Here is a 27,658-nt window from a genome sequence, read left to right as displayed (position 1 = left end):
ACTTCTTACTTGTTATATAATGACCACATTACATCCAGAGGCATAACAACATCTACCTCTCGTCTTCTGTTTATAGAAGGCCTTTACTATAGCCTCTCATCTGCCTTTATACAGGCATCAATATATCTACCTCCCACATTATTATTTTTTTTATAAAGATTACATTACATCTGACTCTAACCAGAGACATCTGCACATCTACATTTCACTTATGCTCTTTGCAAAAATGACATAATCTATTAATTCCCCATGCACAGCGACAACAGTGCATCTTCCTGCTTCCTCCTGTTTTACAGCATTGCATGTACTTCTTTCCCCTTCTGGTGTAAAGACCATTACATGTACGTCTCACCAATGGAGCTGTCTTCTCCCCCTACTCCCAATACACATACGCTATATTATATGAAGATGCTCAGAACTGCTTTCAGATGTAAAAATTCTGCATTTGTCTAGTCATTTGGCTGCGCAAAATGGCATAAAACAAGGAGAGAATATTAACAGTTTCCCTCCTGTTTTGTTCTCCCGCCATCTATCTGTTCTATTTCCACTGAATATTTCAGATATCATTACACGGAAATGTACTAATTAGCATCTGCCAGTTATCACACACACGTGCTGTGATTTATTAACTGTTTGAGAAGGCTCCTTTCAGGAGAGAAGGTGCTGTGTTGTGTTGTATAAACTCAATTTGATGTTATGCTGTTGGCTTTATTGCTTACTCACGGTGGGTCTGATTTAGAGTATGCTGAATGTAAAAATATGTCAAAATTGTGGCCTAATATGTGTAATTTGAGTTTTCACTTAAGACATGTGCAGCTCAAAATACTGCGTAAGAATGTAGCAAGATACGCTTTGACTGTATCTTGACATTGTCACATTTTCTGTATTTAAAAAAACAAACAAAACATGACCCAGTCCACTGAAACCAGGACAAGTGCTCATAGCACAAAAAGCAAAGATAAAAAAGACACCCCCCACTTCCCTCAATCAGTACAAGTGCTCTGCTCATAGCCTGATAGTTCCTCAGTGAACCTCATTGATGCTGTGGAATTCATTCATAGCCTACATAAGATCTATACGTGAATTATTGCGTTTCTTTACACCTTCCAACCAATCAGAGGCAAGCTTCTCTATGGTATTTGCATACAGGCCCATTCTCATTCATTCACTCTCGCAGATCTGCCAGGAGCAAGTCTTGTGTTGTCTTGGAGTACTTCAGGATGGTATAAAGCAATGTTGGCTTACCTGTGACACTCCAGGTGTTGTGAAACTACAAGTCCCAGCATACTTTGCCAATATATAGCAGCTTATTACTGGAAGGGTATGCTGGGACTTGTAGTTTCACAACACCTGGAGTGTCACAGGTTAGCCAACACTGGTATAAAAGGAGATCCCAAAGGATTTAGGAGTACAATAAAGACGTCTTCAATTTTTTATTTTTTTTATAAAGGGTGTGTAGTTATTTTCTATTACTGTACTATCTGGGACTACTGGTCCCAGCAGGCCCTGGCTTCCAGAGTATGTTGGTTATTATATCATGCTTGCCTACTCTCCCAGAATTCCCGGGAGGCTTCCGAATTTCGGGAAATCCTCCCGGATGAGTAGGCAAACCTCCCGGATTTGCCGAAATTCACGGCATTGAATGGCAGGGCTTAAACCCCGCCCCCGCTATTCAATGCTGTTAATGTCGGCATTTCATAGTGGGAGCGGGGCTATAGTGACGCAACAACGTCATCATGCCCCCTCCTACCCCCTGTCACATGACTTTTCCCCCGGGATCTCCCGGGTGAGAAGTTTTGAAAGTTGGCATGTATGGATTATATTTCTCCAAGCATCAGTATGCGGTGACAGCCGTCATTATGATCGCACTTGTAGTTTTACAAGTGCAAGTATACCGGAGCAGTAAATTACCGCCATTGTTTGCTCGGACTTGTAGTCACACAGAGTAGACAATTTTTGTTTTCACCTATTAATCCTACCCCCATTTATCAAGGAGGTTCGGATGAGCCCCAGTGCTATTAACACAGGGTTGGTTTTCCCTGGGATAGGCTGTCACTTTTTCTTGCAGGCCCAATTCTCTTAGAAAATTGTACTGACAAAGCTGGGGGAGAGGGGGGGGGGGTCAAAGTGGGTCCATCCCAGCTTTGGGTCTCAGGCTAAGTTTCTTGAGGAACTTAATTCCTGACACAAAGATACAGGTTGTCTTTTGCTAAATATAGTTTAAGACCCATAACCGGTAGGTGCACTTTTAAAAATGTAAATTTCTAGCCACTGCTATTTTTAAACCCTGAAATACTTTATAGACTTTGTCGAATGGGTATAACTTCCCTGCAGCCCTCTTTTTATGGTACAGAATCTTTCTTACTGGTGTTAGGGGGACTCATTTAGTGTCAAATAATTGAGAAAATATACATACATATTCAGCAATACTTGCTTAAAATGAAATGTTAGGGTATTATTTGTTACAGTACTGCATGGGTTGTCCTAATCTGTGATCACTAATTTAATGATGTCAGAAATGGATGTTATGTGATGTAATCTTAGATGAAATGTTTCTTATATCCTTTGTGGAGGAAAATGTTAAATGTTTTATATTTAATTTTTAATTTAAAATACTGGAGAGACCATGAATTCAATGTGTGATATACTTGATGTGGAATGTGCAACATTCCCACTGTTTGATATATACATGGCAAATAGAACATGCTGTATGGTACAGATTTTGTGCATTTGGATTTGCTTTTTTTTTAAAAAAAAATAAAATTAATAAACAAAAATTAAAAAAAAATATTTTACATACAAAATGTTTTTGTTCTGGGTCCTGTAGCTCTATATCAGACCTTAAGTAAAGTATACATAAACTAGCCAATTAAATTGTGGGGTACATTTATGGGATTAAACTAATTGAATGAAATTAATTAAATGGAAAATTATGGCAATTTCTCTTTTTGTGTAATTTGCCTTTTCATCCTGTAGAATGCTCATCAAATACATACATATTAGTTGATACTTCTCTTGTATAGACTAAGCAATAAAAAATAATCCCATGTAAGTGATACAACATAAGAACATTGATCTAGTCAGCAAAATGCAAAATCTTTCTGGTCTTGTGATTTTTATTTTATTTTTTTTTTAAAAAAACTACTTTCATATACTCTTATGTATCTCCAATATTGTTTTTTGATAACTTTCTAATTGTAATTGTGGGATTTTCAATATTAACTTTTTTCATTCAAATATATGTTCTATTTATTTACTTACATATATATTTTTTACTTTTACAGATCGATGGTACTACCACCAACATTCTTGAACTCCCCAGACAACTTGTGACATTTTGAATTTACAAAGCTCGACATGCAAAACTTCTACTGGTGGAATAGTGCAATTAACTAGCAACGATGCCAAGAGCCAAACCTTCCATGGAGTTGACTGGAATAATATTTGTATTATTACTTTTGCAGTTTGTACTCTCATTTAAGTGACTGGACATGGGATACAAATGTTGATATTGGCACTTAAAACTATATTTATTTTATTTACTTTTTCCAGAAACTTTATGACCAAAAACCTTATATCAACTTTATGTTTATAAAGATTGTCCCTCAAAGGTGCAATGCAGATACTTTTCCTATTGTATCATGGTTGTTAGTAAGTGCTGCTCCATAGGACTTTGCAAATATAGCACTGGGAGCTTCTGGTGTAGGTAATGGAGCCAGAGAAAGGCCAGAAGAGCACAAGGAAGTCGGAGGAAGGTGTGAGGAAAAGGCCAAACAAAGGAGAGTTGTTGCAAGGCACATTATCTTCGGTAGGAGATTATCCAATTAGTGGTCAGGAAGACCTCTTACCACAGCAGCAGCATTTCCCAAGCTCCTTGAAGATAGCAAGAGAAGGTCCTCCTAGGAGAGTGGGAAGACCGTGTAAACCAAAAGTTCCACTGCTTGAGCAACTCCACGTTTCTAAGTCACAACCTGTTTCACCAGCATTCATGGCCCCCCGAGTGGATACAGAGCATGGCCTTGATGGGCCAATATGGAAAGTTGCAGATCCAATACAATCCGGTCCGTCCAGGTCTTTTTCTTCATCTGCACTACATGCCCGACTAAGCCGTCCGGCAGAAGATCCTACACAAAAAGCTCACGTCCAGCGGCCAACTCAGGTTTCTTTAAAGCAAGTGGATGAGCCTCATAAAAAAGAGAAGAAACCCCAAAAGCCAGGCAAATATATATGCCAGTACTGCAGCCGGCCATGCGCCAAGCCTAGCGTTCTACAAAAGCATATCAGGTCTCATACTGGGGAGCGCCCCTATCCCTGTATCCCTTGTGGGTTTTCTTTTAAAACAAAAAGCAATCTATATAAACATAGGAAGTCTCATGCTCACAGGATTAAAGCAGGTCTGTCGTCAGAAATTGGAGTAGAGACATATCCATCCAACTTGGAGATGGAACGGCTTGGAGGAGAAGATATTGATGATCCATCAGAAGGAGAAAGCACAGATTCTGAGGATGAGACAAGCACAATGTCAAACCTAGTGGAACTATCACCACACCAGAAGCATACTTTACCAACATGTGACTCCCAAGGAGTATCAAGACAGCAAGGTACAAGCCATGATCTCTCTCTCTCACAACAAAACGTATCCCATACATCTGAGGAGAGTGTAACATTTACTGATCCTTCACCTGAACTCACCCGTAAGTCTGAAGATACTCACACTATAAAACAAAAACTGGCACTTAGGTTAAGTGAGAGAAAAAAGGCAAGTGAAGAGCAGACATTTCTTAGCCCAGGAAGTAAAGGAAGCACAGAATCTGGTTATTTTTCACGTTCAGAAAGTGCAGAGCAGCAAATAAGTCCACCGAATACCAATGCTAAGTCTTATGCAGAAATTATTCTGGGTAAATGTGGAAGGATTGGGCAGAGACCATCCATTTTGGCTTCTCCACTTTTAGGCACTGCAGAGGAAAAAACTAGTATGGCACAAATGTCTGTACCTAGGACACAGGTAATTGAGCATATTACCAAACTTATCACTATTAATGAGGCTGTAGTGGACACTAGTGAGATTGATAGTGTAAAACCAAGGAGAAGCTCACTGTCTAGGAGAAGCAGCATTGAGTCTCCTAAAGCAGCTATGTATCGAGAACCTTTTCAGTTTGATGTCAAGTCTCCAGGTTCAATTTCCCAACTAGATAGTAAGATATTATCTGAAAAGACAAAAGCTGAACTTTCATTCACTTCCATCCAGCAGTCCCACAGTGCCACAGAGACAGTGCCTCTTCTTCGAAGCCACTCAATGCCTTCTTCAGCCTGCAGTATAAGTTCTCCACATCCATTCAGAGCTAGTTATTCATTTGATGACCGAATTGTGGATTCTGAAGTTTTAAGCCACAGTCATATGTTCTCTTCGCACCCTCGACTGCTAAAGAGACAACCAGCAATAGAGCTACCTTTGGGAATGGACTATTCTTCAGAAGAAGGTAGCTCAACAGGCAAAGACACTGTTGGCAAAACATCTGATGACCTTGAAGGCAAAGAGAGTGAAATGTCCAGAAAATCAAAAAAAGGGAGTAGGGGTAAGGGTTTGATTTATGAATGTAACATTTGTGGTGCTCGATACAAGAAAAGGGGCAATTATGAAACTCACAAAAAATACTATTGCTCTGAATTGCAAATTTTAAAACCTGAAGCCTTGGCATCTCACAGCTCTGTAGAAACCAGAAAAGGATATTCAGAGCATGAAACATGGTCTCAGGTACTAAATTACAAGTTAGGACCAAGTCTAGAGCTATCTACTTTGCGAAAAAGGCGAAAAGAGAAGAGTCTTGGGGATGATGAAGAGCCTCAATCAGCTGACTGGTCTGATTATCCAGCCTCTGGCACACCACTAGAATCCCATTTCACTTCTTCTTCTTTGACTTTGTCTAGTGATGCAGTGAATCAGTCTGTCAATAGAAGTGAATCTACATCATTGACCGATGTCCACACCATTACACTAGCTCTAGAAAGTAAAGAGAAGACTACAATTTCTAAGGAAATTTCTGTCATTCAGCACACTAGCTCATTTGAAAAATCTGAGTCCATGGAAAAGAAGAGTAGTTTTGATGAGGAAGATATGACTGCAGCACACATGTCTTCTCATACTGTAAGGCCTCATACTCAGTCATCTCATCCTTTACAGCCTAAGTTAGTTCGTCAGCGAAACATTCAAGTACCAGAAATCTTAGTCACTGAAGAGCCAGATAAGCCAGAGGTTGAACTTGAAGATCCTCCCAAAGAACAAGAAAAAGTAGAAGAGTTTCAATGGCCACAGAGGAGTCAATCTCTTGCACAGCTTCCTGCAGAGAAACTTCCACCAAAAAAGAAGAGGTTACGCTTAGCAGAAATGGCACAATCTTCTGGAGATTCCAGCTTTGAATCAATGTCCCTTACTCGCAGCCCCAGTCAGGACAGCAGTCTTTCCCATGCTTTAAGTCATTCAGTCTCATTTGACAGAGAAGAGGGTTGTAAATTAGAAATATCAGGTCAATCATCAGAGAGTACTGTTAAGTCATTTGGACATCACATGCTTACCGTTCCTTCCCACCATCACCATGCAAGAGAAATGAGGAGATCTGCCTCAGAACAGACACCAAATGTGTCTCGCACATCACAAGTTTCAGAGAACCGAAGCAAATCTTTTGATTATGGTAATTTAACATCCTCTGCTTCAACATCAATGCCCACAGCTCAGGAGAGGAGGAAGTGCTTCTCTCTTCGACAAACTTCTCTAAGCAGACATGTGGAACTTGAACCCGAATTAATGCCCAGAGAATGGAAAGAACCAGATCAGCCTTCTTCTTCAAGCCATATACCTGGCATGATTTCTCACAAGCAATCTTCCAATATATCCCCTAAAGAGCAACCAGGTTCCAATACAAGGTCCATTCAGTCTTTGACTGATGAAACTGAAAAGAGCTATTTATCACAACAGCTATCTCTGTTCCCAGTACAGCCACTACTGCACTTGCCTCAGCACACTTCAGAACTATCTTTTTCTCAATCTATAGGCAATATTTCTGCTCCATTTTCTCTACATCCGATGACACAATCTGTGTTTCATACACCAATTCCTTTACAGTCAGCTCTTTTGCAGCCAGACGATCTTCAAATACCCCAGCATTTGACCTCGCATGCCCTGGACATTCCTTTCAGGCCTCACTCTCAGTTTTTACACTTGCCTTACCCAGTATCTTCACCATTGCACCCCACATTCTTGTTGCCTATGCAACACCAGTTTGCTCTTCCATTATCTGCGCAAGTTGGTGGTCAATATCCACAAATAAAACCAGAGATCTCCCCTCCCTTGGCCAGATCCAGCCTTTCTGCTTGCAAAGATTATATCCCAGAAAACATCCAAACCCCCACTCGAAGCCCATTGGCTTTAGAACCTGCTGCTCAAGTGACCCTTGCACATTCAGAACCTGTTGTATCAGTGGTTGTTCCAGTCAGAATTCAGACACACATGCCTTCATATGGTAATGCTATGTACACCACACTCTCTCAAATGCTTGTTACACAGCCACACTGCAGTCCATCCTCCCTTGTAATACAAAATATAAATGATGAACGTTTAAAGGGTTATCATGGCTTTGACTTGACTCATATCTTACCAAAACATGACAGTACCATCTGTGAAATACCTTTCCTTCGTGTGCCATTTCCAAAGACAGAATCAAGCGGCTACATTCCACTGACTACTTCTGTTGAGAGTGTCCTAGGATTTGATGGAAGCTCATCATCTGTTGGTGGTAGTAAGCGTATGTTATCACCTGCAGGCAGCCTGGAGCTCACAATGGAGACCCAACAACAGAAAAGAGTAAAAGAAGAGGAAGATCCTGAAGTGATTGTTCAGGAAGAAATGCTAAAAGAACAATTGATGCAGGAACAAAGTAGATCAACAAATGTAGCTCTTTTAGTTACCAGACCACAAAGCAGATTAGAGTTAACACCCCCACCTCCTGCTGTTCTTGAACGGTTATTGGTAACAGAAAGGTATAAAAGCCAGTTGGCCACAACAACTATAGGTCCGTCACATCCTAAATCGCCTGAGAAAAACAGGCAACAAGATGATACCATAAAAATCAAAGAAGAGAAGGATGATCAAGATCTGCTTGCTACCACACCATCCAATATTCCAACCAGTTCCAGAACATCTGCCAGATTCCATGTGACAGTCCCCCACGAAGAAACAGAATCTAAAAATGTACAAACTTTTCCAACTCTACATACAACCACTAATGTCAGTTGGTGCTACTTGAACTATGTCAAGCCAAATCACACTCAGCAAACTGACCGAAGGGCTTCTGTTTATTCTAGCTGGTGTATCAGTTTATATAACCCAAATCTTCCTGGAGTTTCAACCAGGGTGGCACTATCTCTTCTGAGGTCAAAGCAGAAAACAAGCTCTGAGATTTACACCACTGCTAATGCTCCACAAGCAGATTCAAGTTTGTTGGTGCCCTCCCAAACCCGGAAACCCAAAATGACTGAGGTGAGAATTGCTCATTATAATATATATATATATATATATATATATATATATATATATATATATATATATATATATATATATATATATGTATATGTGTGTATATATATATATATATATGTATATGTGTGTGTATATATATATATATATATATATATATATATATATATATATATATATCTATCTATCTATCTATCTATATATACCTTTAGATAAATTATGTTTTAACAAGCGATAGTCTTATTCGGCAATATATGTGTTTCTGATGCACCTAGTGTGAATTGCGATTTTGTTTTCCTAAACATCCAACATAAGCATCGGAGAAACAGTGTGTTTCAGTGTGTTTTTTTTTCAAATATTTTTCTCTTATAGATTTCACACTTTAATTGTTCACTTACCCCACAAGTCTTGCATACTGCTAACAAATGATGTCACTTACATTTAAACTGATGGTCCCATGAACAGAACAAGTTCCATACAAACAGGGGATATGTGGCCTTCTCTTTTGCCTTCTCATCTGAGTACCAACCCTTCTCCCAGGGTGGAATTACCTCCTCACTCGGCTCCTGTGCGTCAAGGTCTGCAGCACTTAGTTGTTACAGTAGCTCAGAATTGGGAGATCTTTGTCATTGAACCCTTTATATTGCTAGTAACTGGTTATGGTGTATATTCCAATGTGTTCCATCTCACTGTTGCATCTTCATCAGGGAATATAAATGAATTTCATACACAGTGCACCAGAAATAACCTGGAGAGAACTACTTTGCTCCAGAACCGTGAACTCATCAGCTATTTCTACTTATATTGCGAATAAAACTATTGCTCTTTGGAACCTAAATGTTGGACTTATATACTGAAAAAACAAAAAACATTGCTAATAATTCCATATAGTATTTTCACAATTGCTGACCTCTTAATTGTCACAATTTAGCTGTTTAACATATTAATGTCAGACAGTATATTGATTGTTATTGAAGCAATTTTTATGGTACAAAGAATAAATGTGATTCATATGAACAAATTCAGAGAATTGATAATATGTGATCACATTCAGTGTATCTTATATGACTGTGATCAGGCGCTGGGTATTGTAATTGTTTTGTGAGAAGATACGGAAAAATCTATATACATATATATGCGTATACTATGTATTTTTTGCACATGTGCAGAAATGTGTATCTTATGTCAAAAAAATGACATACTTCTAAATGAGCCTGTTGTTGTTTTAGGAGTGAAAAGAATATGCTGTTGTTATGATATAACTATTTTATTTATTGTCTTTACTCTATCCTGTTTTTTTTGCTTTGTCTGTAATCGCATACTAAGGGCCGGATTCATCAAGGCACATATTCTGTGCACAACCCGCGCTTAGTATTTGGGCTTTGCGTACTTCTAAACTCAACAAGGCTCGGATCTCAAGATATGTGTGCTTTTGAAATCGGGGACAGTTCTGCTGTGCTCTTCTACACAAGACGCTGCAGGATATGTTCCAATACCTGTGTGGATTATAAATTCCCAAAAGAACGCACAGGGAAAAAAAATAAAATACTGAATTAAAGTCACCTGTTATTAACATAGGCATTAATGATAAAACAGTTAAAACAAAAAAGCCCCCCCCTTATGAAATACATTTATTAGAATGTTGTTAATGTCTACTGAGCATAAAATACATTTTTACAGTTGCTCTTGAATGCAAGCACATGTTATAGCATGTATAGGAGACTGTCATCACTATTTATCAGGACTTAAACTAGTCCTTTAGCTGGATAAAGAGATACTGCAGAAAAACAAGTAGCTTTGAGATGCCCAGAGCTGGATTTGTACGTGGTTGTGTGCGCTTGAGTTTGGCACTCCCTTACTGTAAATTCACTGCAGCAAAACACCCTTTCCCCACCCAGTTCACTCTACGAAATCGTAGGCTGTAGTAAGTGTTCTTTGTTTTTGAAAACGCAGCGGACAGGGCTGCGTTCACGGATGTATTTCCCGGTTCTGGGCATGTGCAGAGTGATATTGCGTATGATACACTCAAAATCAGCAGATATGTGCATTGATGAATTAGACCCTAAGGGGCATATTCAGTTGTCGGCGGAAATGCCAAAAACGTTATTACGGTAGTTTTCTCTCTGGATTTGAGCTTGCAGCCCCCTGAGCCGCGAGCTGAAATCCAGCTTATTATTACCATAATAACGGTAATAGTTTTAACGCGGCGGGATATTCAAACAATTGAATATGCCCCTATGAGTCTGTTCCCTGCAATTTTGCTGAACACCTATATACCTATAATAAATATCATTTAATGTCCCTAAGGGTATACAAGTATGAACCAAAAGGTATGTTCCTTTACTTCTGGAGAAAGCCAGTATGCCTGAAAATGACTGCTAGTGTTTACCTTTTGGTGTCGTTTCTATTGAGGTCAATGGATGCACTTTTTTCTTTTTTTCTTAAAAGATCATGATGGCTCCTGAATCTTACATTATTTTGCCCACCCCTGTTTTGCAATGTGTGTAATAACTTTTAAGTATTTGTAAAATACCGGGCTTCTGTTGAGACCACAAGTTTTTTTCCATATAAGAATGGCACCCTTCAGCATGATCATATTAAAGTTATGCTCTATAATGTCAAGAAGAGGCCTCAATTGACTCAGGTCACAAAGGAAAGTGTGGTCCATATTTGGAGCCATTTTACACATTGTGGTTAACAGTCCTATTCTGGGTCTGTGGCTTTTACCAAACACCGCTTTAACTGATAAGTATTGTATTGTAAAGCTTTTTGTGGGGTTAGCAGGAGGTATCCCCACAGGATTACATAGTCAACCTCAGATGTACGGCAACCACAATTCATTAAATAGAAATTCCAAAAGTTAGTGAATAGGATCTTTCCCTAGTGTTTACCACAGTAATGGGTCCCTGGAGACACCTCATCTATGGCTGCAGTTCTCAGGAAATCACCACTTGTGGGAAGAGACTCACTAGAGAAACAGATACTTCCTTAATTCTGGGAAGCATGGTAAAAGCCCACTGTCCCACTACTACTTAGTTGGTGGTCCTGCTCATGGTATTTACAGGAAAAGCTTACTACTTAGGTCAACCTAAAAGGGACACCTCTAAGCTGTTTTGTCTGTGTCTACCATATTATTTTTTTCTATGAATAGCAACAATGAAATAGCTTACACACATGGTTTTTGTTTTAAAATGAGCTATGGTTTATCACAAGTGTAAAATGAGTATGTCTACATATATATGAATAAAGCCATCTGTAGTATACTTATAGGTCTGATCTGTGGCCAGAACTCAAAGGTTTGAGTAAGGGGACAAAACCTGGGCCTGTTATGGGGGGAGTCATGAGAGATCAAATATTTGTATGAAGTATGTTGAGGAAACTATTTATCTGTGACATTTACGGACTGATTTACTTAATAGTTTATATGTGAATCTCATTGTATCTTTCCTTATTTTAATGGTATGAAAAGCAGACTCCTCTTCCCGCTCAAGCACGTAAGGAGACATCAAAAACTGGTAAAGAGGAAGAAAAAAGGGTAAAAACCGAGGATTCTGGTCCAACAGTCAAGCGAGGAGAGCCTTCCCGTTTGCGAATCTTTGAAGGAGGGTGAGTGCTTTGACAATTTTCTCATCGTAGAGGGGATTTTGAAATTTGCAGTGCATTTTAGTTTCTTTTTTTATTGACACTGAATTCCTTGGAAGCTTTTGAAATGGCAGTCATTCATTCAGTATCTGCGGTATTCCTTGAGGGGTACTAGTGATGGGCACAAATACACATTTAGAGTAGCTCATTTAGATTTGCACTTGTGCTTCTTTTTTTTTCTTTTTTAGGTGTAACATAATTATTTCCGTACTGCACATGCATATCAAAAATGAGTACACATACATACATACATACATACATACATACATACATACATGAGAACAGAGAGGCGGAACAGGGTGGACAAACATAAGCCATGTGCAGTAAGGTTTATTCTTGTCATTGTGACAAAACTAAACATTGACGCATCCACAGATGCTACTGGAGAGCTGGTGCAACGATAATATTTAGTCACCTAGGTTTGGCTTATTTTGTATTGGCCCTCTCCAGCTGGTATTCATTAGCATCAAGGTTATAATATGTCAAGCCCAAGCCGTCTTGATATTACTTTATTGATATTTCCATTTGGACTATTGTAGGAAAGGAGATTTCCATTTGATTTTTTATAGGGGAGAATAACAGATGTGGAAATGTTTGGTTTTAATTACATTTTAAGTGGAAAATGCAACTAACGTATCTTTTCCTACGTACGTTTAGAGTACAACTTTTAAATGAGCCCCTTAATGTATGGTGGAGGTAAAATATGGACTCCTAGGGGTAAATGTATCAATCTGCGGGTTCTTCAACACCCGCGTGTTCAGCCTCTTCCGCGATTAAATTTCAAGCTGCGCTGCATTGTTAAGGGTTAACTTCCCTTTACAATGCAGCGCCGTTGGAAATTTAATAGCGCAGATTGATACATTTACCCCCTGGTGTAATGGAATTGTGGGATCATTTTCAGTCATAGTTTTTAAATAAGTAACTTTTTTTTAAGTCATTAATCTAAATATTATTTGGGCAAAATTTGTTGAGGGAGAAAAAGCATACTTTAATTGCATTTTTACATACATCAGCCAATAGAAGCTATTCTACCTTTATCTTGCGTTATTCATATTTCTGTACCTTGACTATCGTATACAGAGTCTGTTACACTCTCTCTCTTCTATATTTTAGAAAATGCTCTAAACCTGTTCTTTTTTTTTTTTTGTAGAGCTTATGCTCTTAAACTACAGGTCAAAGATTCTATTTTTTTCATGCTCTTTTTTTATTCTTTTATCATGCCCATTGTTTACCTATTTCACCACCCATCCTAAAACATTTCTCCTCCTGTTTATTTCTCGTTCAACTCTCTCTCCCTCCTGCCTCCACCATGCTCTTGTTTCTTTTTTCTTTCCTTTTTTACTCCCTCCTCTTTCTGTTCCTGTGAGAGGTAGAGGAGCCTGCATTCTCAAATCTTACATCATACAACCGCAGACAAATATTAACTCAGACTGGATCTCTATGCAATGATCTCACCACCACCCCTCCCCCACATTCACTCACCCACCAGAAAGCGTCTGCTCTGTGTCCTCAAGGTGATTCTTTCATATTAACAAGCTGGCAGCATGAGCACATGCTTCTTTTCCTTCATTTCCATGTTTCCCCAAGGGTGCCAGACTTTTCCGTTATAGGGCAGGATCTCTGGTTTTGTGTTGATTGTGTAATTATATTTTACTGTAAAAACCCATAGTGAGAGGTGTCCTACAAACCACTAAATTATCTAGGTTGTAAAACCTATACATATACTCAAATGCTTATCGTTAACGTAGCTCTAGAAATTGTCCCTAAGGTGTTAGTTATTATGATCGTTTTATCGCTAGATGTTAGTTTGATTTAAACTCTTCCCAGGACTCATTCACAATTTTCTGACCTTCTCCCCAGGGCTCAACCATGATCCTCTGACCTTCTCCCCCCAGATTTCACCTGCTGTCTGACCTCTTTCCTAGACCTGCCTTTCTGCTACCCTACTTCCCAGGTACCCTGACTTACTTCCCAAATGTGACAATTGCCCATCTACACTTCCTCCATTAGACATTTATAGCCTGTCATGGGGGAGAGTTATAATGTTGTAGACCAGTGGTTTAAAAACCTGACCTGTTACTATCCTCCGATAAGTGCATGTTTTTTTCCAGATTTTGCAACACAGGCAGATCTCACAGAACATCATGGTTACTATAGTCCCCGCTGTCCAGGAAAATAAAAGTAATTTAAAATTTGATCCATTATATTCAGTCAGGCAATATCTATGTTCTTTAACACATACTGTAAAGTACTGTGCGTATTAGAAGCCTTCCTTCTTGCCTCTCCCAGACAGACTGCTCCCCTGGTTATGAAAGCGTTAAGACGTCCTGTCATCTCTGCTTGCTCCTCCTTCCAGCCCTATTTTCTTGTCTACAGCATGCAAACTGCCAGCTGGTATACGAGTAGTGACACAGTCCTTGCCAGCATCAGGATGGGGGATTCCTGAGGAGACGGTTGGGGCTTAGTGTCACATGAAAAAGTGTAGGAAAATGTGTTGCTAGAGAATGAGTAGTTTTTCACATAAGACAATGTGCCTGGAAAGATTTGAAAACATGACAGGCACAATATTTGTAAGGGTCTTTTAATCTACAAATCATTAATAAGTGTATTATTTTATGTTGTTATGTTGGCTGCCATAAGTGGCCCTTAATTAGAAGTGTAAGACTATATAAAATATAGTCTGTATATAAAATCACTGCAGAAATGTGTCACATTAACCCCAACATCACCATCTGCTTTAAATTGAGGTTATTCTTAACGGTAGATGCCTACTCTCCCGGTAGAGCAGGGAACTGTCTCACATGGCTGCTTACCTACCCTCAAGGTTGTGAGAGATGTGCCGTTATGATGCAAATCACTTCATCAAGCCCTGTTGTCATTGAACACTCAGAACAGCTGTTTCAATGCTATTAAATGCCATTGTAGCAAGTCGTTCTACATATCTGTCGGTACCTGTACTATTGTACCTGTGGTTCATAATGCATAGTTTACCAAACTGGCAGCCCGCAATTCCTCAATAGAGGATTAGATCCCTAATTTTTAAGTTTTGTGTGGAATAATGCGGTAGAAATGCAGCACCATTCACCATCAAGAAAGTCACTCCATTTACACCTGGTTGAATTGTGGTGGAACATGCTGTCTCAGGCATTGTTCCAGAATATCCCATACATTTATTCCAAACTGTGGCAGGAAGTGCACCCCAGAACCACCAGCACCCATCACTGTTGGAAGCGAGTAGCTTCCTCCACTACTTGGCAGTCCATTGCAACCCTGAAATTGCAAACATGGATTTCCAGGTATGATGAGTGGCTTATGTACTGCAACCTAATTATGATATTCTGCTTTGTGACCATTTTTGATGAACCTGACTACTTATCCCACAGGTTGCCGTCATTCTCCTTTTTGCCTTAAATTTAAGAATAATGCATGGATATCATGGTACTGGAATAAGTGCTTCTGTCCACTGTTGCCGTTACAGATGGTTTCCTCTGAGTTCCATGCTGAAGTCCTTTCACATCGTTGGTTGTATGAGCAAGTTGAGCTGTTTAGGTTACTGAAGCGTCTGCCAAACGTGCCCCAACAATTCCTTCTTACAGTTTTACTAGTCATGATTATAGGCAAACAGGGAATCCCTGCATTTATATTCATGTCCCAGACCATATTGGGTTCTTATTTGCTTAATCAAAGCATGAGCCACAACTGTGTTGAAGTCCTTCCTTTTAATATGCTTGGGACCCATCATTTGCCCAGGTGTTTCCACTTATTGCAAATTACCTGTATTTTACAGCATTTATTTTGTGAATACCTTCTGTTTTAGAGAGGCAATTACGGTTTCTTTTGTATTACTTGCAAAAGAAATGTAAAAAAAAATAATTAATTGACAACATTGAAGAAATGTTCTCTTGATTTTTCCACCAGAAAGAGCATACTAGACATAGATATCTTTATTTTGTAACTTTACAAATATTGACATCTGCATATAAAAATACAGCTACCCTTCTCTGGTCATTTTCCATCACATTAGCCAAGATGTGAGAACTATAACATTCATCAATAACCTATATACCTAGCGTTTATAAAAGCTAAATTCCTGTAACATTAGAGCCTATGATTATCTGCAGTTTATTATTACTTGTCCCATCTGAGTCTCTGTGATCTAGCCCATATGGCACAACTGAAGACAATTATAAAACTAATGAAATAATTTATTTGCAGGTCGACTCTTCTGTGTGTAAAACATTCATAACAGTTGGCTATATAGGAAATCTAAATTCCTTGCGCCTTGTAGAACAATAATTTGTGGGTTAGTTCTGCCCAACTTTACCAGCTGCATAGCAGCATGATTGACCTATATGGATAGAAAACAACCACACAGTTGTTTTCAGCACTTATGCTTGCTATTGTGTGTGTGTATATATATACATATATATATATATATAGATAAACATAAGAAGAGAAGTGCCAAACATAGTGTGATACCATAATATTTATAACATATAAAAATGTGTGCTTCAGTAGCCGCGTACCAGAAATCAAATAAATTCAGGCTTATCTGGTCTAATATTCAGTTGGACTCCAGATCCTTCACAAAAGATGTGTAGCAGATCCATAACCACACTATAACTCGAAAAGATATAATAACATAGTGTAGTATGCCCAAAAATCAATTAGTATTTAAAAGGTTATATTAAACATCCAGGTGCATAAGCAAACAAATGCCTGTACATCACACAATAAGATATAAGGCTTATCTGAACAATCTCTCCGGTGCAGATACCCCAAAGAATATTCTTTAACCAGGGGAACGAGTTCCAAACAGCAATCCAGAGAAATCACATGTGCCTCCTTGTCCTTTCCTTAACGCGTTTCGTCCAGAAGACTTTATCAAAAGGGTATATATATATATATATATATATAATTTGCTGCCAGTCCTTACACTCTCCACCCATGCTTCAAACATAAATGCAGCTAAAATAATGTACACTCAGGTAAGGAGGCTGAAATGTAACAAAAAGGATGGTTTTTAAACCACACCCAAATAACCTTTAATAGGGCGACTGGACAGCAGCAAAGGCAACATTTGCAAATAAGAAGAAATAGTGCTTGGTTACACCTGTATTTTCCAGGGTACCAGCTGCATTGCAGTATAAATGTCCTATTGTGATAACGAACAAAAGCAAAGTTGTTGCCAGTGCTTATCCTTAGTATTGAAAATATGTATATATCTAGCAAAATGAAATATAAAAATAGAGGTATTGATTCATAGTTTTATCAAAACATTTATGCTCACAACACAATGTTTTTAGAGATGTAGTACATTTTTCCTGCTTTTAGAAATGTATCCTGTACTTTATGCTGCAAGTCACTATCAAAGCCCATGTGAAATGACTTTAAGGACAAAAATAAATTTCCATTTTCTGTATTGCGTTTTTTATTCCCTGAATCCAGAACCTATTTATTTACCCTTTGTTATATCTCTTTCAACCTATTTTATACCACTACTACTTTCCTCTGTTCTACTGTTTCAGTTTTTAAACATGTTCCCCATCCTTCACATTTCAATGGTTTAATGGTTTATTCTCTCCTGCACTGTCCCCCATCCTTCTCCTATCCCATGTTATTCTCTCTTCCACTGTCCCCTGTCCTTCACCTTTCTAGGCCTTATTCTCTTCCTCCCTGTCCCCTACCCTTCACCTTTCTAAGCCTTATTCTCTTCCTCCCACTGTTCCCTGTTCTTTGCTTTCTAGGCCTTATTCTTTTCCACTGTTCCCCATTCTTCAACTTTCCATGGCTTATTCTATCCCACCCTTACTGTCACTGATCCTACACCTTTTCATGTGTTATTCTCTTCCTCCCACTGTTCCCCATCCTTCACCTTTCCATGGCTTATTCTCTTCCTCCTACTGATCTTCATCCTTCACCGTTCCATGGCTTATTCTCTCATCCACTGTATTATGTTCTTCACCTGTCCCCATCCTTAATCTCTTCTACTGTTCTCCATCCTTCACCTTTCCATGCCTCCCCTCCCTCCCACCACACTATTCCCCGTCCTTCACCTGTCCCCATCCTTATTATCTTTTTGAATGTCCCCCACCATACACTGGTTATTGCTTGTTTGACTATACTGAATCTTTTACCTGCTTCTGCCTTTTTCTCTTACCCGCTATTTCCCATCTTATACATGAGAACCATTAATTGTTCCTTTCTTCTGTCTCCTAGTGACCGTTTTTCAATTCGAAGGCACTTTACAAAATTGTACACCTGTCCCAGTCTTATTCTCTCTCCTATTGTCCTTCATTTGTTTTTTGGCCTTTCAACTTTGCCATACAATGTACAATAAAGTACAGCCTTTTGGCTGCTTTTTTGCTAAGTAACCAGTGCTGACTCGTTGGTGGGATTAATATTTGCTGAATTCATTTTTGCTTACATTTTCTTCTTGTTCTTAAATTGTAGGTACAAGTCCAATGAGGAATATGTTTACGTTCGAGGCCGTGGTCGGGGAAAGTATGTGTGTGAGGAGTGTGGGATTCGTTGTAAGAAGCCAAGCATGCTGAAGAAACATATTCGCACACACACAGATCACCGACCGTATGTGTGCAAACACTGCAACTTTGCCTTCAAAACCAAAGGTGAATTTTTCCTTATGATGATTGCTTCGATAAAGTTGCTATTGAATTCATATCCCATGTTTATCATTAACACTGAACTATGAAGCATTGAGACAAAGCAATCATCAAATGCTGTAGACAGAGATAGCAGTGGATTTTGTTGGTAATTGTGATTTTTTTTTTCAGGGAATCTAACTAAACACATGAAATCCAAAGCACACAGCAAAAAGTGCCAGGAGTTAGGATTAGTGCCACCATCACTGGCAGAACTGGATGCAGAGGAAGGTACTGTACATAATCTGACCATCAACTATATATATTGCATTCACATGCACTTATTTTTTATGTTGTCAAGCTGAAGGCATACCATGGAGGACAGTGTTGCTGGTCTAATGCTGAGCACTAGCTGGGTATACAAGACAAGTCATTTAGGATGTACAGTCATGGCCAAAAGTTTTGAGAATGACACAAGTATTGGTTTTCACAAAGTGTGCTGCTTCTGTGTTTTTAGACCTTTTTGTCAGATGTTGCTATGGTATACTGTAGTAAAATTACAAGCATTTCATAAATGTCAGGCTTTTATTGACAATTACATTAAGTTTATGCAAAGTGTTGGTTCTTCTTTTTGAAGACATCTGCAATTCGCCCTGGCATGCTGTCAATCAGCTTCTGGGCCACATACTGACTGATGGCCGCCCATTCTTGCCTAATCAATACTTGGAGTTTGTCAGAATTTGTGGGTTTTTGTTTGTCCACCCGTCTCTTGAGGATTGACCACAAGTTCTCAATGGGATTAAGGTCTGGAGAGTTTCCTGGCCATGAACCCAAAATTTCGATGTTTTGATCCCAGGGCCATCTAGTTATCATTTTTGCCTTATGGCAAGGTGCTTCATCATGCTGGAAAAAGGCATTGATCGTCACCAAACTGTTCTTGGATGGTTGGGAGAAGTTGCTTTTGGAGGATGTTTTTGTACCATTCTTTATTCATGGCTGTGTTCTTAGGCAAAATTGTGAGTGAGCCCACTCTCTTGGCTGAGAAGCAACCCCACATATGAATGGTCTCCGGATGCTTTACTGTTGGCAATCACACCTTTCCTTCTCTGGACAAGCGTTTTTTCCAGATGCCCCAAACAATCAGAAGGGGATTTATCAGCGAAAATGACTTTACCCCAGTCCTCAGAAGTCCAATGCCTGTACCTTTTGCAGAATATCAGTCTGTCCCTGATGTTTTTCCTAGAGAGAAGTGGCTTCTTTGCTGGCCTTTTCGGCATCGGGCTATCCTCCAAAAGTCTTCGCCTCACTGTGCGTGCAGATGCACTCGCACCTCCCTGCTGTCATTCCTGAGCAAGCTCTGCACTGGTGGTGCCCCAATCCTGCAGCTGATTCAATGTTAGGAGACGGTCCTGGCGCTTGCTGGACGTTCTTCGGCGCCCTGAAGCCTTCTTCATAACTATTGAACCTCTCTCCTTGAAATTCTTGATGATCCAATAAATGGTTGATTTAGGTGCAAACTTACTAGCAGCAATATCTTTGCCTGTGAAGCCCCTTTTGTGAAAAGCAATGATGACTACACATGTTTCCTTGCAGCTAACCATGGTTAACGGAGGAAGAACAATGATTTCAAGCACCACCCTCCTTTTAAAGCTTCTAGTCTGTTATTCTAACTCAATCAGCATTCAGCATGACAGAGTGATCTCCAGTCTTGTCCTCGTCACCACTCTCACTTGTGAATCACTGATCTGATGTCTGCTGGTCCTTTTGTAGCAGGGCTGAAATGCAGTGGAAATGTTGTTTTTAGGATAAAGTTCATTGTCATGGCAAAGGGGGACTTTGAAATGAATTGCAATTCATCTGATCACTCTTCATAACATTCTGGAGTATATGCAAATTGCCATCATAAAAACTGAGGCAGCAGACTCTGTGAACAATAATATTTGTGTCATTCTCAAAACTTTTGGCCATGACTGTATTATGTATTTGTATCATATATTTAACATAATAGTTGCAATCTCTCTCTTTTTGGCACTTAAGTACCCCAGAAATACCCAACTCAGATTCTAAGGGTACTTAAGACTGCAGCATTGTGCAACAGTTTACTGTTTTAATATAGAGAGCAAATGTTTATAACAAGTTGTGTAAATTAACTTTTTCATGTAAGTACATTTCACGCCACATCTTTCAATATCAATTTGCTGAGGTCTCTGCCCTTTTCACAACCATCTTTCAGTCTGCGACTTCCTGCTTGCCTTTATTTTCCACCACATATGGCAACACTACTCCTTTAGATGCAGCCCCATCCTCACTAACATAACCACAGAAGTGGACAGATCACTGCCTCTCACAAGATCAGCACACTCTTCACTTGAAATAATTAGTGCCGCTGTGAGTATTTTGGCTACATGTTCTTCTATTTCTGCGCCAGGATATTCACAGGAGATTGAAGAATTTAAAAATATGGTCCTCTGACCCTAGCCACATTAACCTTAAAATGCATATAGGTACTTGGCAAACCTAGATGCATAGGGGGTAGTTAGTGAACATTTAGGTCTCTTTCAGATGACCATTTTTTTAAAGAATGTACTTGTGCTGCTTTCTAGATGACATGCAATGGGACAAACCACTTTGAAATATGCTGATCAGACGAGTGACACCATAAGCCCCACAAGTCTTAAACACTGGAAAATCTTGTTTGTACCATTTTCTGTTGTTTTATATTGACCCACGATTTACATAGCATCTTGTCATTCTGGAAGGGGAATGTCACCATGCCAACGTTTTCCATCAGCTAGGAAAGTATCCCCATTGCGATGTGTTTCCCCTCAGCACTTATCTCCACACTGCAATCTTTCACCCTGAACCTACATGTCACCAGAGCGTGGTTCTTCACCACCAGTCAGACATCTATCCCCCAATAGAGAGGTCACAAGTCTGCGATATGGACCTTTCAGAGGTGGCCTTGCCTCACCACCACGATACCCATCTCCTGGTAGAGAGGAACAGCATCTTATTGCCATCTTGATTTTCAAAGTGGTTTGTACCTGTTGCTTTCTATTTGAAAGATGGCTTGAACAATTTGTTTAAAAATGTTTGACTGCACATGCATTTTTAGATATACAACAGTGGTTATAAAAGTGTTCACCACCTTTGATATTTTCCTATTTTATTTTCTTAACAGCATGGATTCAAAATGGATTTATACAGGAATTTTTACTACTGATCTACTCAAAACATTGAATAATGTTAAATAAAGAAAATGGCACTAAAGCTATTTCTTAATTAAATATAAAGTACAGTCAAAAATGTATTTCATAAGTATTCATCTACTTTGCTAAGCTAATTAATCCATTTAGATTTCAAGATGTAAGAAAACAAAAAGGAAAAATATGTCTAACGGATGAATACTTTTTTTTATAGCCACTGTCATTAGTAAACAGTTTATATACTTATATAGGGTGCTTACAATAGAAATAATTTATAGATTTACAGACAATATGTGATAAATGTTTATAAACATGCAAGGGATACAGACCATGTGATCTGTTCTATCCAGTCCTTGCAATCCCCTGCTCTATTCTGTAGTCTAGGAAATTAAGCAGTTTTCACTTTGTTCCAAAGTGAAATTTACTGTGTCAAATATTTATTAAACTGTAGTCCAGCAAAAGCAACCATATTCTCGGCCTTAAGGTGGGTACACACTACAGTAATGTTACGCAATTATCGTGCAGATCACACGATAAATGACCGTTTGGTCAGATACTGCATTATTCTGTACTCTCCCACAGTCATGTTTTGCACATTTGGTATGATTTGGCTTTATAAAGTTCCTAAAAATCACGATCAACGATTGAACAAAGTTTGGCAAATGTGATAGTTTGTATGCACTTACGACCAACAGTGTCCATAGATCTCTATAGAATGTGCAGAGTCACAATCTTTTCAGCAGATAGTTATGACATTATGTGAATACAAAGTACTGTACTAAATATTCTAAAATACAATAGGGGCATTGTCATTATTACTAAAGTGCATATTTCAAGTTGCTGTTACCCTGTTACACACCTGTTTTGTCATGTCTCAGGGACGAATGATGAGCGATGGCCAGAGTGTGATGTGGTGGAAGAGCATCAGTTCTCTGACTTGGAAGATACAGATGATGAGGAAGATTCTGATGAAGAGGAGGATGAGGAGGAGGAGGAGGAGGATGATGATGAGGAAGATGAGAGTCAGGAAGAGAAAAATCCAGATCCATCACCAAATATACTCACTCCTTACTTGCCTACCGAACCAAGACAAAACCTAGAGAGTGCAGATACCCCTCCTGTTTGCCAATTTTCTCCTCGACAGTTGCAAACTTCAGAGCCTCCTGAAAAAGATCCCCAGGCATTGCTGGTATCTGAACCATCCATCTCCCAAGAGTTGATACCGCGTCGACGATGGTCTCCTGGCAAAGACATAGGGTGTAGTCGGGCAGGTCCATCCAGAAGACATCTCCTTCAGAAGAGAGAAACCTCACCAAAATATTTCTCCCCAACAGGCTGTACCTCACCCCGAAGGGGAATGTCACCGTGCCAACGTTTGCCATCAGCTAGGGAAGTATCCCCATTGCGATGTGTTTCCCCTCAGCACTTATCTCCACACTGCAATCTTTCGCCCCGAACCTACATGTCACCAGAGCGTGGTTCTTCACCACCAGTCAGACATCTATCCCCCAATAGAGAGGTCACAAGTCTGCGATATGGACCTTTCAGAGGTGGCCTTGCCTCACCACCACGATACCCATCTCCTGGTAGAGAGGAACAGCATCTTAGTAGGTCAGATGCTCAGACCCATTTGAAACCTAAGCATGGGGTCTTTCCATCTTCAGCTCTACCTCAAAGGGGTCCAGAACATTTGGAGAAATCAGGGATTAAGGTAAAGAAAGACAGGAAGTTAAACCTCTTACATGAATAGCTTTAGCCAATTTGGAATTACAGTAGTGCTTTTGTCATTATTTATTTTATCTTAATTCATATATATATATGTAAACAACATTGGACTAGTGGATATGTAAATAATTTTCACAAACAAATAAATTTAACCATAAACTTGCAGAATGCACTCCAACGGGCACAATGTGCCGTTGGACATCACTGCAATGTCCAGTTTTGCGCAGTTGCAGTTAACATAGTACTGAAATCCTAATTGAATGACGATTTCAGGCCGGACATCTGCGGACTGTTCTGGAGACACATCGCACAGAATTGAATCTGCCCCAAGGATCATTGCAAAAATGCAGGCCCGCAGTCTGTGCCTGTGTTTAGAGGGAAGCACATGGATTTTCAAGCCAATGTAACATTGTCTATAGAGGTGTAAAATTTTATTATAGGAGAAGCTGGGCACTTATGTGCTGCATACAAAAAAAAGTTGTTTTTATTTTAAGGACAAAGGGCATCATTCAGAGTGAGACGTATGTCCGTTTGCATAGCATGTCTTTGCATTTTTTCACACTGCACATGCTCAGAAAGTGAACCTACACAACTGCAGCTATCAAGACCTGTGACTTTTTGGCACTGAAGACTCCTTAAGTGGGAGGGAAATGGTGTCTAACATAGGCAATGTTACAGTAAGGGCAATTGTGTACCGAAAAGTGGTTTTATTTACAGGTGGTTAGGGGCAGGGGTTAATAGCAGATGATGATTACAAACACCCGAACTAGTGAACTTCTTGTAATTCGAGGTTTTCAAATCATTTGCAGATACTTATTGAGCCTTTATTAGTTGCTCGGCTATAGATTAAAGTTTGCAGAGCTCAAAGCAAAGATAATGTTTTGGTATTTTTGTAATCGTGTCTATAAGTTGTTCCTGCTGTGTTAGCTAGGTTATTGAAGTCTAAATGAAGCATCATAGCAATTGCGTTTGTTACATAAAAAAAAAGTTTTTTCTATATGTTAGCAAGTTGGATGTGTCTGTTGTCAAGCAGACGCATCTGCTACTCTTTTAGCCCTAGACGCATCTTGAACTCTGAGTACAGCATATCAAGCGACTTTTTCAATCACAAATTACGCATTCCACTCTGAATCAGGCCGGAAGTTTTTAAAAGAGATTCAATGGTTTCCATTTGCATTCCTGGCTGTCGAGAATTTTTATAATTGCAAAAGGACTAGGTTTTTCCATGTCCTCAGAGGTGGTAGAACTAGGGGAGAAATTTACACCAGATATACTAAAGGCAAATTTGAAGGTAAAAGTGCAGTTTTACAAAACGCCTTATTAGACTATCATTGGACAAGCCGCTGGAAAACATGTGGGGAAATATAAGTGGTTGTGAGAGGCAAGATAGCTCAAATTACATGCTGTCATTGTTATAAAATCAATAAATAATAAAAGAAATGTAAAAAAAAAACCTGCTACTTGGCATCGCCCCTAGGGATGCCCAGCCCAGTGCTAAGTAGCTCTGGGGCCCCTCATGGTACCCCTAGCCAGTGGGTACCAGGGAATTAGTAAATCATGTTAAAATGTATCCATATTATTAACTAAATATATCATAGTGTCCCAATTTCTCAATTAATCTGTAATGTGCCCCCATTATTGATTTGAGAAATGTATAATGTCCTCTGAAGTACTTCAGTAATGCCCCCTTTTCTTAAAATAAAAATAAATAAATGGTGCCCCGTTTCTTATATAAATAAATAGCTGGTGCTCCTGTAAAAGAAAAAAATACATTTTACAGTTCCCTGATGTTATTGAAATAATCGTGACCCAAAGTTTCCTGTTGTGTGTTGGTATTAATATATACTTACCTGGAATCTATCTCTGTTATTGATGTGACTTAATCCATATGGATTAAAACAAAAAACCATCATTGCTGGGGCGGACTGCTCCCAAGGAGCTTTTTATGCTCTATGATTTTAATGTCCAGTAAAGCCTGTCTACTTAATAGGCAGCCAATCAAGAACGGTCTCTCATCTTTGACAGCATTTGGGCCCCCTAGGTAACCAGGCCCAATGCTGTTACAGAAGGGGCGGGAGCAGGGTTTTTATTTTTGCTTTTATTGTGTGCGTATTTATAATAATCGGCTAATACCAGTTTCCCCTAAAGAGCATGCCATTTAGGGGGTTTGAATCCGCCACCCTTTGCCAGCATTTTGGGCTTTCACACTCCAAACTGCTGGATAATAAATCGCAGACAATGTGCATCGAAGTCATGCGGTTTTTAAAAACTGCCAAATAAATGTAAATTTATAAATCATCTCCTCAGTTTAAATTTTCAATGGGATAAATTCTGCACCTTCCAGACAAGCTTTGCATAGGCCCAGTGCCTTTATGCACATATTGACCATGGCAATAAAGAATAGTCAAATGTATGATAGTGACACATATGGTAAAAACAATGTGCTTTTATTCATGATTCATGTAAGACTGGACTTTCTAATTTTTACTCTTACCACGATGCATGTTTCCAGCAGTAAAAATTAGGTGCAGATCGATTATAACCATACTTTGTTTGTTTCTTTTTTTGTGCAAGGCTGAAAAATAGGCATATTTGTGCAAAATGAGTTTTACAGATATGGGCCTAATTCAAATCCAACTAAATGATGCAGATTTGCATTGGCAAACCATGTTGTAATGCAAGGGGTAAATCTGCATTTTCGCATGCAAGGAAAATAAAGCCTGCTTTGGCACCTAGCACACAGATAATGGGCAGCTTTCATGTAAACTGTGATTTAGAGTTCCAACTTCAAATCTGTCTACAAATGTAATTACTCCACCTCTTCCCATGCAGTGCAACATTGTTTTGCCAAGGTGCAAAATTGCACCTTCTTGCTGGAGATGTAAGTCTAAATGAGGCCCAATATTAGTAGCCTATGTCAGACCACATGTTGTATGAGATGCAGGTCGGGATAGCAATGTAACAATGTAACAATCTAGCAAGTCCTCTATCAGTCAATACTCTACACAATCACCAATCCACAAATTTAAGCCTATATGTTTGTAGAATCCACATTTGCAGTTGGTATAGCTTAGTTTGTTTTATTTTATGACTGATTGCAATGTCTGGGATTTGGCACCACCCTTTTGTTATCCGATGTATATGGGTTGCACCACCGCAAACAGCTCAGCCAGAACTAAATGATTTTAACAAACAGGTATCGAGTCTCTAACCCTGCACATTATCATGATTTGTGTTTAGAGGTAAGTACATGTTTAAGGGAAAACCAGGATTTCATCAAATATATAACAATAACATGTATCAAAATAACAAAATCAAGAACAGACCAAAGATACAGAACAGCTCTAGCTCTACTCCTAATTTTAGGAGTAGAGCTAAAGCAGGGGAGAGGAGTGCTGATACAGGACTAGTAAGAAGTGGAGATCAGGGTCTTAGCCAATCCAAGGGGTAAATTTATCAAGCTGAGAGTTTTCCGGCGGGTTTGAAAAGTGGAGATGTTGCCTACAGCAACCAATCAGATTCTAGCTGTCATTTTGTAGAATGTACTAAATAACTGACAGCTAGAATCTGATTGGTTTTTCAAACCCGCCGGAAAACTCTCAGCTTGATACATTTACCCCTAAGTGTTGTAATTAGTAAGGTGTCACTAAGTGCTATTACCGAGCTAGTGGAAAGTGAAAACCATGATTTTAATATTAGTTTTAACCTAAAGTTTTAATATTCTTTGTATATATGTTACAAATCCTCTATATATTTGTTTGTCAATCACTGCATTTCCTGTGATGGCTAAATAAATGGATCACACATTACCTTACAAATAGGAGCCAGTACATGGTCCTCCTTCAAATTTAGCATTTTAATGCTATTTTGACTTCACAGGAAATAAATCTATTTCATGGTGTGACTACAGTATGCTAATGGTATGTTGTTTTAGCATGTTGGATATCCTTTTA

General features: G+C 39.1%; 1 protein-coding gene across 4 annotated transcripts in view; it reads left to right on the top strand.

Annotated features, from left to right (window-relative positions):
• Positions 1-27,658, top strand: part of HIVEP3 (HIVEP zinc finger 3) — a 113,942-nt gene that overhangs the window by 79,972 nt on the left and 6,312 nt on the right. For 3 of the 4 annotated variants that reach the window (XM_075195881.1, XM_075195880.1, XM_075195879.1), the window contains 5 exons: positions 3,285-8,533; positions 12,000-12,136; positions 18,626-18,801; positions 18,967-19,065; positions 22,859-23,691. In XM_075195881.1, coding sequence (XP_075051982.1) covers positions 3,710-8,533; positions 12,000-12,136; positions 18,626-18,801; positions 18,967-19,065; positions 22,859-23,691 — 6,069 coding nt within the window. In that variant the 5' untranslated portion in view covers positions 3,285-3,709. The remainder of the gene's footprint in view (positions 1-3,284; positions 8,534-11,999; positions 12,137-18,625; positions 18,802-18,966; positions 19,066-22,858; positions 23,692-27,658) is intronic. The other variant, XM_075195882.1, reaches the window with a different exon arrangement.

Source organism: Mixophyes fleayi, chromosome 2 (assembly GCF_038048845.1).
Source record: "Mixophyes fleayi isolate aMixFle1 chromosome 2, aMixFle1.hap1, whole genome shotgun sequence".
In the NCBI taxonomy this organism is placed as follows: Eukaryota; Metazoa; Chordata; class Amphibia; order Anura; family Limnodynastidae; genus Mixophyes; species Mixophyes fleayi.
This window is presented reverse-complemented; position numbering and strand designations above follow the sequence as displayed.